Source organism: Phaethon lepturus, unplaced genomic scaffold (genome assembly GCF_000687285.1).
Source record: "Phaethon lepturus isolate BGI_N335 unplaced genomic scaffold, ASM68728v1 scaffold21013, whole genome shotgun sequence".
Taxonomy (NCBI): Eukaryota; Metazoa; Chordata; class Aves; order Phaethontiformes; family Phaethontidae; genus Phaethon; species Phaethon lepturus.
Genome location: NW_010531438.1, coordinates 8,729 through 26,681, shown reverse-complemented (window position 1 = coordinate 26,681; position 17,953 = coordinate 8,729). Strand labels below are relative to the sequence as shown.

General features: G+C 38.7%; 1 protein-coding gene across 1 annotated transcript in view; it reads left to right on the top strand.

Moving 5' to 3' along the window:
- GPSM2 (G-protein signaling modulator 2) overlaps positions 1 to 17,953 on the top strand; it is a 19,389-nt gene extending 1,436 nt beyond the window's left edge. The window contains exons 2-14 of the mRNA XM_010284568.1: positions 5,248 to 5,469; positions 6,550 to 6,685; positions 7,159 to 7,301; positions 7,851 to 7,974; positions 8,256 to 8,371; positions 10,007 to 10,162; positions 10,953 to 11,061; positions 11,485 to 11,614; positions 12,219 to 12,289; positions 14,371 to 14,547; positions 15,350 to 15,512; positions 15,648 to 15,865; positions 17,536 to 17,953. Of these exons, the coding sequence (XP_010282870.1) occupies positions 5,248 to 5,469; positions 6,550 to 6,685; positions 7,159 to 7,301; positions 7,851 to 7,974; positions 8,256 to 8,371; positions 10,007 to 10,162; positions 10,953 to 11,061; positions 11,485 to 11,614; positions 12,219 to 12,289; positions 14,371 to 14,547; positions 15,350 to 15,512; positions 15,648 to 15,865; positions 17,536 to 17,700 (1,930 nt within the window). The 3' untranslated portion in view covers positions 17,701 to 17,953. The remainder of the gene's footprint in view (positions 1 to 5,247; positions 5,470 to 6,549; positions 6,686 to 7,158; positions 7,302 to 7,850; positions 7,975 to 8,255; positions 8,372 to 10,006; positions 10,163 to 10,952; positions 11,062 to 11,484; positions 11,615 to 12,218; positions 12,290 to 14,370; positions 14,548 to 15,349; positions 15,513 to 15,647; positions 15,866 to 17,535) is intronic.

Genomic DNA, 17,953 nt, shown 5'->3' with positions numbered 1-17,953 from the left:
AGGAATCCTTCTTAAGTGTGTGAGCATGGTATTTCTTCTGTGCTAAGTGTTTCTTGAAGGTATCTAACTGCCAGCATTTCTGTAACATGTTTACCTGTGCAGTTGCTGATGCTCTTGGTCCTCCCCAGACAACTATCGAAGATCCTTGCTCACTCTTTAATAAAAGCAGGAGCTGTTCAGGGTACTATTATAGAAATAAATGGATGAAGAAAGCGGCACGGCCAGTTGTCTGGTTTCAATTGACAGGCCAAAAATAGCTTCAGAAAAATTGGCAAGCACCACCAGGGCAAAATGTCTTACCGCCTTATGCTGTATTTTGGTACAGGCTTCAATGATACTGATTACCAATAAAAATATTAATGGCCTTATTAAAACTTTCTGTAAGAACTGTAATCTGATGAACACTTAAAAAATATCAAGGCATAATCCCTTTAAATTTTTTTAAATATTAAACTTTTCTAAAATGTCGAGAAACTGGAAATTAATTCAGTATGTTGAGCTGGAATTTTATGATTATTTAATTTAATTTAATTTAATAGCTATAATTTGAAAATATTTTATTTGGTTGTAGTTTAAACTTTAATGCAGGAAAGAATAGGTCATAAATTAGTGGAAAGGGGATGTTTTATTTATCAATTTAAAAAAGTTTTACCTACAGGTATGGTCCCAGGCTCGTTTGGCTCTGATTGCTTTTTCCTCCCCAGTGGTATTCCGATAGAACTGACTTGAAAAAGAAGCTGGTGGCCCACTCCTAAGGAAGAGCTTTACTTTGGGTGCTTTTCTTACTGTGCGAGCCGTTTCTTTCTCCCCACTGTAGTTGACCAGTATCACTTTAGCAGCTATAAAAATGCTTACACTGGTGGAAGGGAACTATTTTTTATTATTACGTTGTTTAGTGACTGAAAATAAAATGCTGAGTTTAATAAATGGCACTAATAAGTGATCTATAGAATAAATATTTGTAGAACTCCCTTGTCTTGGCCTGCTAAATGCACACACCGAAGACCTGTAACTGCTTTTATCTTGACTGGAGCAAAAGAACCCAAAATTCAGGTGCGTGGTTTCTTTGTGTACGTGTGTGTGTTGTTTTGTTTCCTAAGTTTGCCATCAAACTTAGTTTGACTAAATACAGCATCGCAGTGGAGGTGTAGTTAAGTTGTTTGGAGTGGTCAATGAGTATGCTTCTGCATTATGTATAGAAACCAAGAACAAGGGCAAGAGTCGGGAACAGTACGTGATCTTTATTACAGGATGCTGTGGCATGAGTAATTTTGTGCATCTGAATTAAAGAGATATAATAAGGTGAGGTTTTTGTTTGTGTCTAGGTATATGTGTATGGACGTGTTTCACGGCAAATTGCTTGGGAGCTGTATTCCCCCTCGGTGGCAAAAATCCTCTCACTGGCAATTGAACAGAGTAAAACTAAATTAATTGTGTTTAAAGATTGTAGTAATCGATGAGTCTTCTTGCCGCCTTCTATTGCCTTATTTCTTACCAGTTTTCTGTTCCTTAGTGTAAGATGAGAACAACTGAAGGAAGGGAGACTCCAAAATGGGAGAAGAAAACCAGGCAGGCTAGGGTGGAGGCATATGCATAGGGTTTATATTCTTAGAAGTATAAAGGTTCACAAGAGAATAGGAAGAAGGTCAGAGAAGAACAAGGGGAAGAAAAAAAGAAAAGGGGTTGGGGAGAAAAGGGAGCCAGGTAAGATGGAAAGCCTAGAGGGACAGATAAGGATGAGATAGTTTTACAAATGAGAAATTATTCAGGAGATGCCAGCCTTTCAGAGAACAGGTCCAGGCACCTATAAACAGAATAACAAAACGAAGCCCTGTATGAGTATTTCCACAGTAATATCTGGAAGGACGTTATCCTGTGTTAGCAGGAACAGAATTTCATTAGAAGTACACAGATGAATGGGCCTTGTTCTCTTCTAGGCGCTGTGTGTTCAATGTATCTTTTGTTTAGCCATTGGGTGTTGAATAAATACGTAATTCAATTCAGCCTTGGGAACAGAGAAAGTAATTTCATATTGTCCTTGTAACTATTTAATGACTTCCTAAAACATTGATAACCTAGCCCTGTCTAGTCTGCCGACATGCTATTTAACCATTAGTGGTGACAGTTAAAACAGCGTCTGAGAACATCCCTAAGAGGTGATGGTTTTCTGACTGGGAACACCTGAGCAAAAAAAGTTGTGTTAATTTTCATGATAGTCCTTTAAGTAATAGAGGAAGAAAAACACCAAACCAATACCAAACCTCTTCTGAGTCCAGTTTTGGTACTTAATGGATAAGCCTAGCAAACTTTTAAAATAACTGAATGATTTCAGAGCTCTTATATAAGGTGCATAAAATATTAATATTGGGTACAGACAACTGTGGAAATAAATATTTCATTTTCTCTGTTCTTTTCCTTTTTTAGTAGCTTATTTAGACTTTGAAATTCTAGGTCAGTAAGAATGGATGCAAATGGAATTGTAGCTTTAATTTGCTGTACAACTTCTAGCAACCTCTTAACACAGCCTTTCTAGATTTTTTCACTCAAGAGTAGTACTCAATTTTGGTTTCTTTTTTACTTGGACAATTACTAATTCCCATTCTCATTTGCTTCCTGTAATTCTGGTTGAATTGAAACACTGTAATAACAGCTGCTTTTCATCAGCCTGGGTATAAGCTGTAGCTTCGTAGTTACTTATTTTCTGTATGAGAAAACCCAAATCTTTCATTTATGTAAGTTATATTAATTCAGGGTTGCAAAGTCAAAAGATTATATTTCAAGTTCCTTGATGAAATGGTAATGCTGCCTTGGCATTTGGCAGTCTTTGGCGTAGTGTGAAATTAATTGAATGCAACGTATCAGAAAAATTACTGGTCCGTAGCGTTCTCTGATATTATCTTTGTACCTTTTTAAGCTGTGCTTTTTCTTCATTGATTAGGTGGCTGATGCATCACTGCTGCATATCAAAACGTGAATTGTTTTTAACTTACAAAACTGGAGTCCAGTGTAGCATTTTGACTATTGTTATGTCATATACACAGTTTGCTGAAAGCTCTACCCTTTTTAGCCACTCAAGCTAAAAAGCTAAAGAAAGGAATACGATTGTGTAATGGTCTAAATCTTTGCACTAAGGAGCACCATATTTTCTAGCCGTCACTTTAATTGGACATGTCAGTTAACATGAGGTGCCCGGAGAGAACTTCTTTGGATAGGATTAAGATTACCCAGTGAAGTGTTTTAAGTCTTAAACCTTCATTTGCTGATGGTGTAATCATTTCTGCCTGTACTTAACTGTACTTAATCATTTCTGCCTTTTTCTGTCTTACGTTCAACACATGCACAATGTAATAAAAATCAGGTTGTGTGTTCTAGCAAATAGGAATGCTTTAACGTCTCTGAGAAGAGTTTCCAAACCTAACAATACTGCATGTGTTATGGATATCCAACCTGAGAAGTTGGGCCTGAGAAGATCTTCATGCCTGAGCTATCATTTGCTGTCTGCATCTTTACCAGCTACCAAGCATACAGTATTTTTAATTGCAAAAGTTAAATATGTCTGTCATCTCGTTGTGCTTAAGTTGTGGAATGTCGAAGACCAGCAGGTATGGTACTATTTTGTGTTGGTAGCTTATTTTACTTATGATCCAAATTATTTTGACAATCAGTGGATTTTTCCAAAGTATTTCCTTCTTGCTCAGATTTGAGTAGAATGCTTTATAACCTATTTTTTTTTCCCAATTTAGAAAAATTAAGAGATATAAACATTCTCGGTATGTTAAATACTTCATCACTATGTCTTGTCAAAACGGCTGTCTTTTGGTGTTGCCATTAAAATAACTCAGAAGAGCAAACACTTGATTGTTGCTATTACTGATCTGTGCATATGAAGGGAAATGGTTTTAGGAATAGAATTCTAACTGGTTTATTCTTACAACCAGGTAAATATCAAATGATGACATAACAAGGATATCTTTAGTTACACAAGATGTTCTGTTCTGGAGTGCAAGCTCTTATACTTAGTGTGCAATCCATCCTGCAGAAAAATGGAAAGCAGTATACAAATTTACGAAGTTGTTGTCCACTTTTTGGCAATATTAACACATGCTTTTTAAACTCTTACAGAATTTCTCTTGCTGAGTTTTCTTTTTGAAAAATCTTTAAAAACTAGAATGATGGTGTTCTTGTGAGCTTTTTAAAATGCATGTACCTTGAAAAGGTAGATAACTGTGTTGCTTCAAGATCAAGAGCCTGAAGTCGTCTTCCTTCTCATCCTCCTCTCCCTTACCTCACGTTGCATCTCAGAGCTGGAAAGTAGGAAATGTTTGTATATAATCATTAACACTTACTGAAATGTTACCTTTTGTATACCTGAATTCACAGTCGCAAAAATACATAGGGATGTGTTTCGTCAGCTGCGGTTCTCTGTTCATTGTTCAAAATGTAATCTTCTGCAAATTCTGCTATAAAGTTATTCATGAGTATCTTCCTTACTGCTTGCAGTATTTTGTACCTGTATAATTACACAATTACTTGCTTGTAATAATAAAAAATATTCCAGCGGCTTCTGGAATGCCGGCATCTCAGTTAAGTAACTTGAACTGACATACATTTTGTCGTTAATTCAATCTGGATCTTTTTTCTTTACACACTTGAGAATTTTCATAGCAGTGCCACTATAGGAAATGATGGAGTGCCAAGGAGTATTGAATTACGTAGGAAACAACTGGGGAAAACAGTTGTGGTCTTTGATACGCAGGCATATTTGAATTCTAATTTTTTTTTCCATAAGACATTTTGCAGGTAACTATGGTATCAACCTAAAAATAAAAGTGGTTATGTTTGTCAAAATCAGTATTTGCCAAGAATAGCTTGATCTTTAGGTCACTCTTCTGAAATTATCTAGATGGTGAAAACTCTGCATTTTTGAATACTACAGGTGCTATATATGGACAAAGCAATGCTTGGATTTCCTCCCTGAGACTTAAAAAGAAAGGAGGAGAAAAAAAAAAAGTTGAAGCTATTTGTTCTGATGTTATGTTTGCTCATCACTGTTGAAGTTGCAATTTCCATTTCACTGCTAGTTTCTGTAACATTATAGTACCAAGCTCATTGCTTGTACTGTGATGGTGACTCCCTGTCTTAAACAAGTAGAGACCCTCTGAGTAAAATTACCTCTTCAGAACTCAGGTTATTGGACAAAATACTACGTTTAGCATGACCGTTTTTCTTTTTACTTAAATTGTGCAGGATGGAGGCTTCCTGCCTAGAGCTGGCTTTGGAAGGTGAGCGCCTGTGTAAAGCAGGAGATTGCCGAGCTGGTGTATCTTTCTTTGAAGCAGCTGTTCAGGTTGGAACTGAAGATTTAAAAACACTGAGTGCTATTTACAGCCAGTTAGGCAATGCCTATTTCTACTTGCATGAATATACAAAGGCCTTGGAATACCATCACCATGATTTAACTCTTGCAAGGTAATCTTGTGTCTCTCTTTAACCATGGTCTCCATTCCATCCCATTCTTATAGAGATGAGCAGTTGACTGTTCATTTTCCTACCAAACCCTGCTGTTAATACCAGTTAATGGGTGAATGTGGTGGTGGCAGAGGGCCAGGGGGTCTGGCAGGTAACTTGATTGCCCTTTAACCTCGAGCTAATACTCGGTCTAGCGCCATAATCTTGGTGCTGACTGAGGCCTCACCAGGTTTGTGGATAATTAAGTGGCTTCTTTAAATCCACCCTTTCTTTAGCCTTTCCTGTTTCTAAAGCTCAGTCTTTTCTGGTTCTCCAGAATGTTAAGCTGATGCTCTTGTTTACTCATTCATGTTTCTCTGGGTAAAACTCATGAGATTGTAAAATCTAAAAACCCTATGCATTTTATATGCTGTTTATGCACCGGACTTCTAATGATTTGATGTAGATCCAATAGAAGACACATGTACTTAATGTCAGTTTAGGCACAAATCTGTTCTTCCCCCTGCCTTACCCTGCTCAGGAAACTTGCTTTGTTGTGCTGTTCCCCAGGTGCCACAGTCTGAGTGGTTCAGTGGCAGTCCTCTGCCTTAGTCTCATTTAGAATCTAGAAACATAGTACTGCCTCTGAGCTTTCTGGGAGACCAGTATGTCTTGTAAATAATGTAAGACCTATGAGAGTCAAGTAAAATGCAGAAACGGTTAAACCTCTCTTTCTAATGCTGGGATTGTCTTTCTACATAATCATTAAGAATTTTCTCTTTATTTTCTTCCTAAAAGAAGTGAGGGGGTTTTGGTTTTTTTTGTTTGTTTGTTTGTTTGTTTTTTAATGCTAAGTAGCTGATCAGTACCATGAATAATAGCATTTGCACAAACAGCACCAGCAAAATTAAATGTCTGTAACCACAGATTGAACAATGTTTATGTGAGTGCATTTTAGATATAAAATGAACTGAATCCATATGCACTTACATGGTTGTAATCTCTTTTGAAAAATCCTTCTAACTGTCTACCATACATTGATTGTCTGCTTGGTTTCAAATCATACACTGTTTACTGGGCGCTTTATTTCTGCAATTTTAGGACAATTGGAGATCTACTGGGAGAAGCTAAAGCTAGTGGGAATCTGGGCAACACCTTAAAGGTACTTGGGAATTTTGAAGAAGCTATTGTTTGTTGTCAAAGGCATCTGGATATTTCCAGAGAGCTTAATGATAAGGTAAGAATTGCTTAGGAATCTGGAAGTAAACTGCTAATGCATATTACTGATCCCTGTTGTATTGGTAAGAAGTGTGCCACCGTTCAGAGGGAAGTAAATTCTGAATATTCAATTATTTTGTCTAGACAGTAAGAATCTGTTAGTTGTAAGATGGTTGGTTGCACCTGGAAGGCTATAGATCCAGATTAATAAATATTAACCTGGCTTGTTTTTTTTTTTTAATATTAATGATAATTGGCATCAAGAATTATTATGTATCTTGCACCTTGAAAGGAAGTAGTATGCAGACCAGTTTGATTGAGGGATTTGACTGGGTGGGAGTAAGGTGGGTGACAAGAACATGTTCAGAATAAGCAGAGCCTGTGTTGACACTAATTGGCAAACTTTTTTCCCCATCTGTGGATTGTACTAATAGTTGTCGTGACACAAGACTGAAGCATAGAGTTTTAATGCCTTACTTTACTTTCGGTTAGGTTGGAGAAGCAAGAGCACTCTATAATCTGGGAAATGTGTATCACTCTAAAGGGAAAAATGTAGCTAGTGCTGGGACTCATGATCCGGGGGAGCTTCCAGATGATGTGAAAAATGCTTTACAAAAAGCTGCAAATTATTATGAGTAAGTAGTAGCTTTAAATGTTGGGGACTGAGGGGATATGATCATCTATTCATTGGAATATCGGGAGATGTGTGATGTCATGAACTAACCTGTGGCACGCTTCTATTCAGAATGGTGGTACATGTGATTTTTTTTCCCCTTTTCAAACTGGAGAGTGCACTATTTTTTTGTTATGCCCTCATTTTTAGTGTCCCTCTTATTACCTGCCAAGTCCTTCCCTTATGTTAGAATCCAGTATTACTTTTCAAACCAGACTGAGACAACAACAGGGCCTCGGTGTACTTGTGTATAACGTAGCTCTAACTAGAAGTGAGCACACCAGCTTCAGTAAGAATGCAGTTAAGTTCGGTATCTCACAGGAAATGTTTCCTACTCAGTGGAAGATTTACGGTTGCATAAAGGCCATTAAAATAGGCCAAAGTAGAATATCTCTACCTTTTCCTTTATATAAATGGAAATATTTTAAAAAATTATTATTTAAATGACTGCGAGGAAAAAAAAAAACCTTTTATGTCACTATTCTTCCTCTTTGCACTTTCCCCAAAACAGGGAAAACCTGGCAATAGTAACAGAGCTGGGTGATAGAGCAGCACAAGGACGTGCCTTTGGAAATCTGGGAAATACACACTATCTTCTGGGCAACTTCAGGAGTGCAGTTTTAGCCCACGAGCAGGTACAATGTGCTAGTAAGGAATTCTGTTCTAGCAAAGTATCACCGGTTGCTCCTGATCTGTAGTAGATGTATTGTGTTGGATCTTGTTGCAGGCTTTTTTTAATGCGGGTTTTAAATCTTAATGGCACAGCTTCAAGTTAGCTGTTCTTTTCAAGCATTGGTGGCCTAAAGAACAGATGAAGACGCCCGGTGGAAAAACTATGAGCATGCATTTCTGTATGGAAATGTATGTTACAAAGTACAAAATTGAGTAAATAACACCATTATTTCACATTTTTAAGCGTCTCCTCATTGCAAAAGAATTTGGTGATAGATCAGCGGAAAGAAGAGCATACAGCAATCTCGGAAACGCCTACATATTCCTGGGTGAATTTGAAACTGCTGCTGAATACTACAAGTTAGTTGACTGCTTATATATCTGTACCTCTTCACCTCTTCTTGTATAGTTTACTTCTGCTGTGCCTGGTATTTTAGTTCAGTGTAGCATAGCCATCTCTTCAGCATATACTTGGAGAAGGGCTGCATTTGTTCAGGAAGAATAACATGTTTTTCCCTAGTTGCTTAGCTGTTTCAGTTAAGGGAAGGGCAGCATTAATATTTTTTATTTCTTTAACTTTTTTTGTTACTTCAAATAGATTCTTCTCAGCACTGTAGACATCCTTCTGTTGATAGACATTTAATTCCCCTTTATTCTAGAACCAAGCATTGCTGCCTTAGATCTTAGCAGGTTCTGAAATGATCTGATACAGATCTGATACAGATCACCAGAGAGACACCCGCGATGGGTGTCTCTCAGGTGTACTCACTAGCTGAGATAGGTGGTACACGTACATGATTTACATATTTAGTCTGTATTTTTACTCAAGGCTTTTTTCTTCATCTCTGCACCACTAGGCAGTTGCTGCTGTAACTAGGCCAACAAGTTGTAAGCATGGCCAGCAGGTTGAGGGAGGTGATTCTGCCCCTCTACTCTCCTCTGGTGAGGCCCCACCTGGAGTCCTGCGTCCAGCTCTGGAGCCCTCAGCACAGGAGAGACATGGACCTGTTGGAGCGGGTCCAGAGGAGGCCACAAAAACAATCAGAGGGGTGGAACAGCTCTGCTGTGAGGACAGGCTGAGAGAGTTGGGGTTGTTCAGCCTGGAGAAGGCTCCAGGGAGACCTTATTGCAGCCTGCCAGTACTTAAAGGGCTTGTAAAAAAGATGGGCACAGAGTTCTTAGCAGGGCCTGTAGTGATAGGCCAAGGGGTAATGGTTTTAAATGGAAAGATGGCAGATGTAGACTAGATACGAGAAAGCGCTTTTTCACACTGAGGGTGGTGAAACGCACAGGTTGCCCAGAGAGGTGGTAGCTGCCCCATCCCTGGCAACAGTGCAGATTAGGTTGGACGGGGCTCTGAGCAACGTGGTCTAGTTGAAGATGTCCTTGCTCACTGCAGGGGGGTTGGACTAGATGGCCTTTAAAGGTCCCTTTTGGCCCAAACTGTTCTATGATTCTGTGAAAATATAAGCCTGGCAAAGATACAGTATAGGTGTTATCATCTTAATGTGCATTTCAGGGCTTACCTGTTCTTTTTGAAAAGGGAAAAAAACCTGAATACTGCACAGATTCCTCTCGGCACTCAAATTCTTCTAACCCAGCAGAGACAGGCTGGCTTGGTGGTTATAGGTCTGTCTTGCTCTTGTTCATAGAGAATATACAGTATTCATTGTAATGCTGGTACTAAACTGTTTTCAAGTGCATACTGTTGGGAAAACCACTATAAATTATTGATGAAGCAATAAATTAAAACTAAAGATGCTGTTTGAGAGATCAGTCTGTTCTCTAATAAAGTAAATGGAAATAGGTTGCAGTGGGGGGACAACAGACACTTAAAATCTTGTAAGAGTTTTCAAGATAGTAATTTATTAGCAGCTAATTTGCCATCTCGTGTCCTAGTTTGTTTAATTTGTAAATGGATTTTTAGCTGCACAAGTATACTTTTAAAAACTTTTCCTTGCAGTGATTTTTGAGGTGACTAACCCTTTCTTTCAGGAGGACGTTACAGCTGGCTCGACAGCTTAAAGACAGAGCTGTGGAAGCACAAGCCTGCTACAGCCTTGGCAACACATACACTTTGCTTCAAGACTATGAAAAAGCAATTGATTATCATTTGAAACACCTTGTGATTGCTCGGGAATTAAATGATAAGTAAGCCCTAAGAGACTGTTTAATGTTTGTATGACACCTAATCCAAATCCCGTTACCTCTAACTGCTGTCATTGTTCTGTATGCGACAGCTGAATTAACGTGAATTCCCTACAATGCTGGGCTCCAGTTTTCATACGGGGGAAAAATTACTCATGGAAGTATTGCTGTAACGAGTCTGAAATGAAAGGGGGACTGATGAATGACTGTCTCTACATCTTCTTCTGTCAGCATCTTCTTTGTAAATTAAGGAAAAGAAAAGCAGTTCTCTCATGACTTCATTATAATAATTTTGCATACTTGCACAAGAATATGTCTCTTACTTTTCCACAAATTAAGAATATGGGAAGGGATGGGGAAAGGAGAATAATACAGTAGCAAGTAATGCTTATTTGTTAATCATGATTTCTAAGGCCTTTTTTATAATGTTGGGTACAAGTGAAATTTTTTACAACTTTCAGAGGTACTTCTTTTAACTCAATGAGCAGAATAAGGCGTGCAATCTGAGGTAAAGCAAAGTAGGTTATAAAATGTTCCATGCTTGCAAAACTGAGTGACTTGTGTTTGCTGTGAGCTGAAAAATTACATTTTGATTAGATTTGCTCATGTTTATGTTTATACCCAGATCACACTCCTTTAAATACCACACTTAACCTGCTGGTGTTGCAATGGTTTCTGATTACAGCCTTCCTTTTTCTTGGCACAGCGACCTTATTGTGGCACCGTTACAAAACCCTGACCCCTAGTGTTCAGCGAGTGAAGGTGTCATTGAAAATGTGTTTATCTTTTGCAGAATTGGTGAAGGAAGGGCATGCTGGAGTTTAGGGAACGCATATACTGCTCTGGGAAATCATGACCAAGCTATGCATTTTGCAGAAAGGCACTTGGAGATTTCGAGAGAGGTACAATTTTCACACTCCACCTACGTGGCTGGTTCGTTTTTGCTCTCACACGGTGATTCTATGGAGGTGTGCCCATGCATGTAAGTTTGAATAATGGCATGGAGTTTGAACGACTTCTGAGATAGTTGTTTCCAAATTATTTTGTCCACGTCCCACTGCAACTAGCTTCTCAGTTCTATGTGCCACCTCCAATAATGTCAGCACGGAATTCAAGTTAATAGGCTAGCAGAGGTTATTTTAGGCTTTGTAATGTATCTTCTAGTTATTATGTACGTCATTAAAAAGATGATTCTCTCAGTTTTCAACCCAGAAAACTTTTTCAGCCTTTTTCTCTCAGAAATCTAGGGGACAAGGTTTGCTTTATACTTACGTATGTGTATACTTTGTTACAGTAATAGACCTGCTTATTTTATTTGGTTGCAGGTAGGAGATAGAAGTGGGGAACTCACTGCTAGACTTAATCTCTCAGATCTTCAAATGGTTCTTGGACTAAGCTACAGCACAAACAACTCCACCCTGTCAGAAAGCCATGTGGTGGATAACGGTCTGAATGGTACGTGCGTATTTCTGCAATACTGTCCAACAGCGAACTTCAGAAAGAATCTGTTGCGTTGTTTTCCGACTACAGATGATTGCGTATGCGGGGGTGTTGTTTGCCCCCACCAGCCAAAAAAGGTTGTTTTTGCAGTATTGGACTCCTTCAGCTCCTCGTTTTGGGGAGGATTTACATTGTGAATCACAGGTTACTGCTTAGTTTCTTCACGTGATGTTTCTAATTGTCTGGGTCCCCTTTTCCAATTTCTCCCCTCCCACCATTTTTTTTTTTTAAATGTGGGAGATGTTGCTGCTAAATTATGTCTTTTTTTTTTTTCCCCTTCCTATGGTATTAGTGACACCGGGGGTTACAGTAGAACCCAGTTAATTTGATGCTCCTCTATTCAAAGATCTATGGTCCTACTCTTGTGTCCCATGAAAGCAACTTAGGTCGCTTGGGTTGGTGTGGTTTTGAAGGCTGCTTTTACTAGTGGTTATTCTCTGCTGATGTTTAACTGCACTATATTGGAACTCAGAGTTGCTGTATCTTGGACCTTAGACAAGTACAGCCACAGCTGTGAAGGTGATGCCATAAATACTAATGATTTGATTCTTTCTTGAAGGTACCAGACCGAGAGTAGGACGCCGCCACAGTATGGAAAACATGGAACTTATGAAATTAACACCAGAAAAGGTTGGCACTTTCCTTCTCTCTGTTCTGCCGGTGAGAGTGCAATGAAAGGTTTCTAAGGGTTTAACTTCAACATTTATGAATAGTCAGAAGTTTTATACTTAACTTTGAAAGAATGTAGCAGAATATTGATGTGTCGTTTGCACCCCTTGTTTAATTTAGTTGATTGTAAGAGTTAGGTAAAGGCAGGTCTAACAATACTCTTAACAAATAATACTCTGTCATGAAGGCAACAGTCAGCATCTTAGGTATCTAATGGTTGTAATGGCTTGTGGAAAGCTTGCTTTAGTTCCCTCACAAATAAGAAAGAATGGGGTCCTGTAGCGTGCATCAAAGGAATTCCTTTCATCTCCTCTTTAAAAGTGGCTTGAGGGTGCAGCATGAAGGCAATTCAGAGTAAAACTCCTAAGCTTTAGTTCAGCTTTTCTGAACATTTTTTTCTTCGGTTACAGTCATAGGCACTTAAAATACGTATGTTTTTCACTTTGGGATTTCAACCAACTTGCAAGCCACTAGGAGTTTCAACACTCACCTTGAGTATGGATGCTCCTTCAGAAATGCTGAAACTGAGTCACCGATAGGTAAAGTAACTTCCCCAAGTGCAGAGAAATCTCTCGGAGCTTGGAGTTCCAAATTAAAATACTTTTATCAATCTTCAAGAGATTTCCTTCACATTCTGTCTGCCTTTAAATGGTGGGCTGGGAGTTCTGCATAAATGACTCCGGTGGCAAACTGAAATTGCGTTTTCCCTCCATACTCAGATATCTGATTCCCATCACTTCAAGTGATTCGAAGCTTGCCATCATTTTTATCAAACAGGAAATTAAATCTCAAAGCTTAGATTTCAGCAGTTGGTACAGCTAAATCAGCACTGATGCTCAAGAGCCTCTTTGTGTACTGATTTAAAAAGACTGTGCATTTAGTCCAGGTGATTTCTCTGCAGGGAACCTTTTATGCTTTTGGCCAGTATCAGCTGCCTTTTCTTAGTCTCGGAATCTGTTTATCTGTGGTATCTTTTAAAAACATAGCCCATGAGTTAGCCTTTGCCCCACATATACTGAAATGTTTCATGTGGATTTTTGTAATGAAGTATTAACCTAGTACTGCAGCTTAGCTCTTATAAAGGGCTTTTTTCCAGATACTCATTTAGTAGATTCTGAAAATTCATTCCATAAATGTCTTTGATATATAGAACCACGTATGACACTAGCATTATGATTGTACAGGATGCCATCTTCTCCAAGTTGGAATCTGTGTGCTGATCTTAAGTAAGACTTTAAAAGGCAATCCATTTGGGTAGGCAGTATTGCTGCAAGATTTGTGATTGTGTTCACGAATTCTATGTTGAATCAAGAAGACAAGTGGTTCTTTACTCAGTTATTGTAAGAGCGTGTCAGCTGGAGATAAAGCTGTCGATTTTATGGATACTTATGTTTATTTTAGAAGAGAATTAAGGGAAAATATGTCAGGTTGATAAAGCTATCTGTTTTGGTCTTCAGTGAAACGAGACAGTTATTCCTGTTTGCTCTTGTGCTGGCATTCTTTTCCCTCTTCCTTTTCAATCTTTACTGGGAATTTTGTGTCTATGAAGGACTTCATAGAAGGCTGGTTGAGTATCTGGGTTTGTGTAAGGGTTTATTTTCCTCTAACGCTCTGTAAAACTATGGCATTTTAATTTTTTTCTTCTTTCTAATTACAAGAATGTCAGGTGGGAAATTCCAGCTGCATCTGCATTTTAGCATTTACATTAACTACCTTTCCTGCACTGCAGTCAGCAAGGAAAACTTCAGCGTCTTTGGTTAAATATACTCTCTGACCCCATTTTAATCAATCAGGTGTTGCACTGCAGTTCTGTTGCAAGACTGATCAGTAAGAGCCCTAACTAGCTTGCTTCAGGTAACAAGAGCTTAGAAATCCCAGGTCAAGTAACAGAACCAAAGCCTAAGTTTTCACATCCTTGTTGCTTGATGAACTAAATCATGTAAAGCTGCTTCATTCTGGGGAGGAAAAGCAGAAGCAACTGAGGTTAACAGTGTAGGTAATTAAAACTAGAAGGTTTAATGTAATGACTCTTGTTTTCTTAGGTTCAGAACTGGAACAGTGAGATTCTTGCTAAGCAGAAACCACTGGTTGCTAAACCTTCAGCAAAATTGCATTTTGTAAATCGACTAAAAGGCAAAAAGTACAAAAATGGCACCACTTCCAAAGTTTTGCAGGATGCCAGTAATTCTATCGATCATCGACTTCCAAACTCTCAGAGGGTAGGTTTGGCGAGCTGTGGAGATCATGGCCTTTACTAATCCTTCTCTGATTGAAATTATGGAACCACATTCCTGTGGCTGTCCGTTTCAGTTTCACTTGATTTAAACACTGTGGCTCTATAAAATGATGCTGAATCTGCCATTCTACAGCTGTCTCAGGGATGGTGCCACCTTTAGGCTTTTCCTACTATTGGAACATTTTCTTCCTGGAGGATTTTCTAAAGTTACAGTTGCACATATATTTTATTTCTAAGTCTCTCCTAGCCACTGCTTTTCCAAACTTAACAAAACCTAGTTTTTCTGATACAGAGGGAGATCTTTTTGACCTATTTTTTAGGTTATTGCACTCTTGCCTGAAGTCAGTTAAAAATAAAAGAACTGAGTTGTTTGATCTAGGTGAGAGATGAGTGCTTTTGACCACAGATGTGAGGAGACAATGGAAACTGTTCATTGCTTTTTCCTGGTTGCTTTTTTTTTTTTCCCCCTTTCATTGGCGTTTGGGTTTTCAGTGGATTAATGGCCAAGGAGTAACTCCAGTTGTACTGATCAGAGTACTGTTTCTTTTTCTTTCAGAGAATGAAATGTTTCTAATGTATTTTACCTTCCAGAAATGCTTGCCCTATTATTAGGAAATCTTAGGACAAATGTCTGTCTATAGAAATGGATGACTAAAAAAATTCATTTAATAGCTTTCAGATATGCAAATATCAAACATACTACTGGATTGAAACTGTGATGCAGTTTGTCCCAGTTTTCAGTACTCTCGAGTTCAAAATACCCCTAACTCTTTTCTCCTCCTCAGAAAAACAGTCAAGAGACAATGGCAGATGAAGGGTTCTTTGATCTACTGAGTCGATTCCAGAGTAACAGGATGGATGATCAGAGATGCTACTTCCAGGAGAAAAACAGATTCTCAGCTGCTTCAGTGGCAACATCTTCTACTCCTCCTAAAACAATGAGAAAATGTAATTTTTAAAAAGTAAAATCTGTATCTGACTCTAGTTCCTGTAAAATAAGATTAAAAAAATATATTTGCAGGCAAGACTTACTATGGAAAGGAGCTTATTTCTAGGCTAACTTGTTTTCTTCCTCCTCCACAGCCTTTTCTACTTCTGTAGTCTCACCCCACACAGACGAATTTCTGGACCTACTTGCTAGCTCGCAGAGCCGCCGGCTGGATGACCAGCGCGCTAGCTTTAGTAATTTACCTGGACTTCGTCTTACTCAACACAACAGTCAGTCAGTCCTGGGTCACCTCATGGCCAGTAACAACAAAGAACCAGACGACGACTTCTTTGATATATTGATAAAATGCCAGGTAAGTTTTTACAAAAATTCTTCAGCTTCTTTGGGGATTTGATTTGTGCATCCTGCTATTTAGTTTCAAGTCAGCCACCTTGTTTATCATATGTTTTAAGATACAAATTGATTTGATGGATAAGGAAGAACATAGAGAACAAAGAATAAGCATTTTTTTCCCCAAGGTTTTGGTTTTGTTTTTTTAACTTTCTCTTTCTTGTTTTCATTTTTTCCCCCAATGATCCAGTGTGTAGTAAGTGTAATTTTGGTATTTATACCACATTACCCATTTAAAGTAACAAATGCTGAAAAAGTGAAGGAAAACAACTGAGGCTATTGAAAGGAGTATGTAAAATCATTTTAAGAAAAAGTGTTTAGATCTGGCTTGCTAGGAGGGCACCGGATATCCCAGGAACCCCAACTAATCAAATGAAAGAATTCAGTATCGAAATTTCAGAGGCGATAGTGATCATCATTCCAATTATGTTAAGTTTAAATAATAGTTCATAGCAAAGTACAAGTGAGGTGTCCAGTTGTCAGTTAGAGCACGGTATGTATACCAGTTAGACCAAAAAGAATTAAATTAATTTAAAAGCCTTGGTGTTTTACCTGATGAGTTGATAAGGATCTCAAAATACAAGATTCAGATACTGAGTTCTCCAAAGGTAAGTATGTTGGCTTGGGTGGGAAGCAGCACCTGGAATTGAGTCTACTATGACAGTGTGCATCAAGAAAGATCATGTTTTGTTTAGCAGCTTGTCTGTCTGCTTCTCTGGGTCAAGCAAAGAACCTAGAGATTAGTATGATGAATTTTGTCTCTTCATGTGTACTCTCTATAGCAAACGTAACACAGTGCCTGACTGTGCTTACTGAGAAAGGAATGGAAAAATAGAATCCCTTCGGTCATCATGGATGCTACTGCTTTAAACAGAAGCACAAAAGTGCTAACTTTAGAGACTTTTTGTCCCAAAGATGACTCTGTCCAAGCTCCATCCACCACTGACGGCCGTGCGTCTCCCAAAGCGACTGTATTCCCCTCCCGCTAGCTCGGCGGTAGCCTGCTGCTGCTGAGAAATACTCATTCCCAGTGAAGGCAGGGGAGCTACTGTTGGTGGCTGCAGTCCCTGGCCTGACGCTTGTAAAATCTGACCGGGAGGGCGTGGCCATGTAAAGGGAGCATGGAAACTCTTGGAGCTGTTAGCGAACTGCTCTGTAACACTGGGGTTAAAACATACCAGTCCTTTCAGTTTGGAGAAAAACTTTCTCTAATAGTGCCTTTCCTAATCTGCCAAAAGTGGCTGGTTTTACTGCCTGTATAAGGAAAGGAAGACAAACATATTTTCTGTTGCAGGAGACTAGAAATAACAGGTATTAATGGTAAAATTCTTCTTCTGGACAAAGGACACTTAAATCTCATTCTGCAATATGAAAAAGAAATAAATTGGGCATTTTGTTTTCAGATACATGTGGACAAGGGATTTGTAGGACCCACTTTGGCTACACTTGCACTCTTAACTTACTATTTTCATTTGAGAAGTTTAACTTGAAACAAAACTTATTAGTTAAATCTTTGTAATAGCCTTAACTGTGAAAACAAAAGCTCTTAGTAATTCTTCACTTCTATTGTTCACTTATTTAATTACATGTATTCCTGTGAATATGCAGTGTTATTCCTTGGTCTGTCTGCAGGGTTCCAGACTAGATGATCAAAGATGTGCTCCTCCACCATCTGTGAAAGGACCAACTGTACCAGATGAGGATTTTTTCAGCCTGATTTTACGATCACAAGCAAAGAGAATGGATGAACAAAGAGTCCATTTACCTTCAACTATAAAGGGGCCAAATTCCAGCTGAAGAGAGAAACGGCACGTACTGTACAGTAGCATCTTGGGTATCATTTTTGTTTGCTGGAAAAACGTACCTGCCTTTTTACAGAGGACTGCAATTAGGTTTGTCCCCTTTCTAATCATTTTTTGTATAAATAGCAGCATCATCACACTAGTGACCAGTAGTTAGAGTTGCCGCTGCTTTGTGCGGTTGGCAGCTGCTTTTAGCAGTGTCTGAGATAACTGCCTCTAGCCTATGAACAGTAATAGGATTTTTTTCC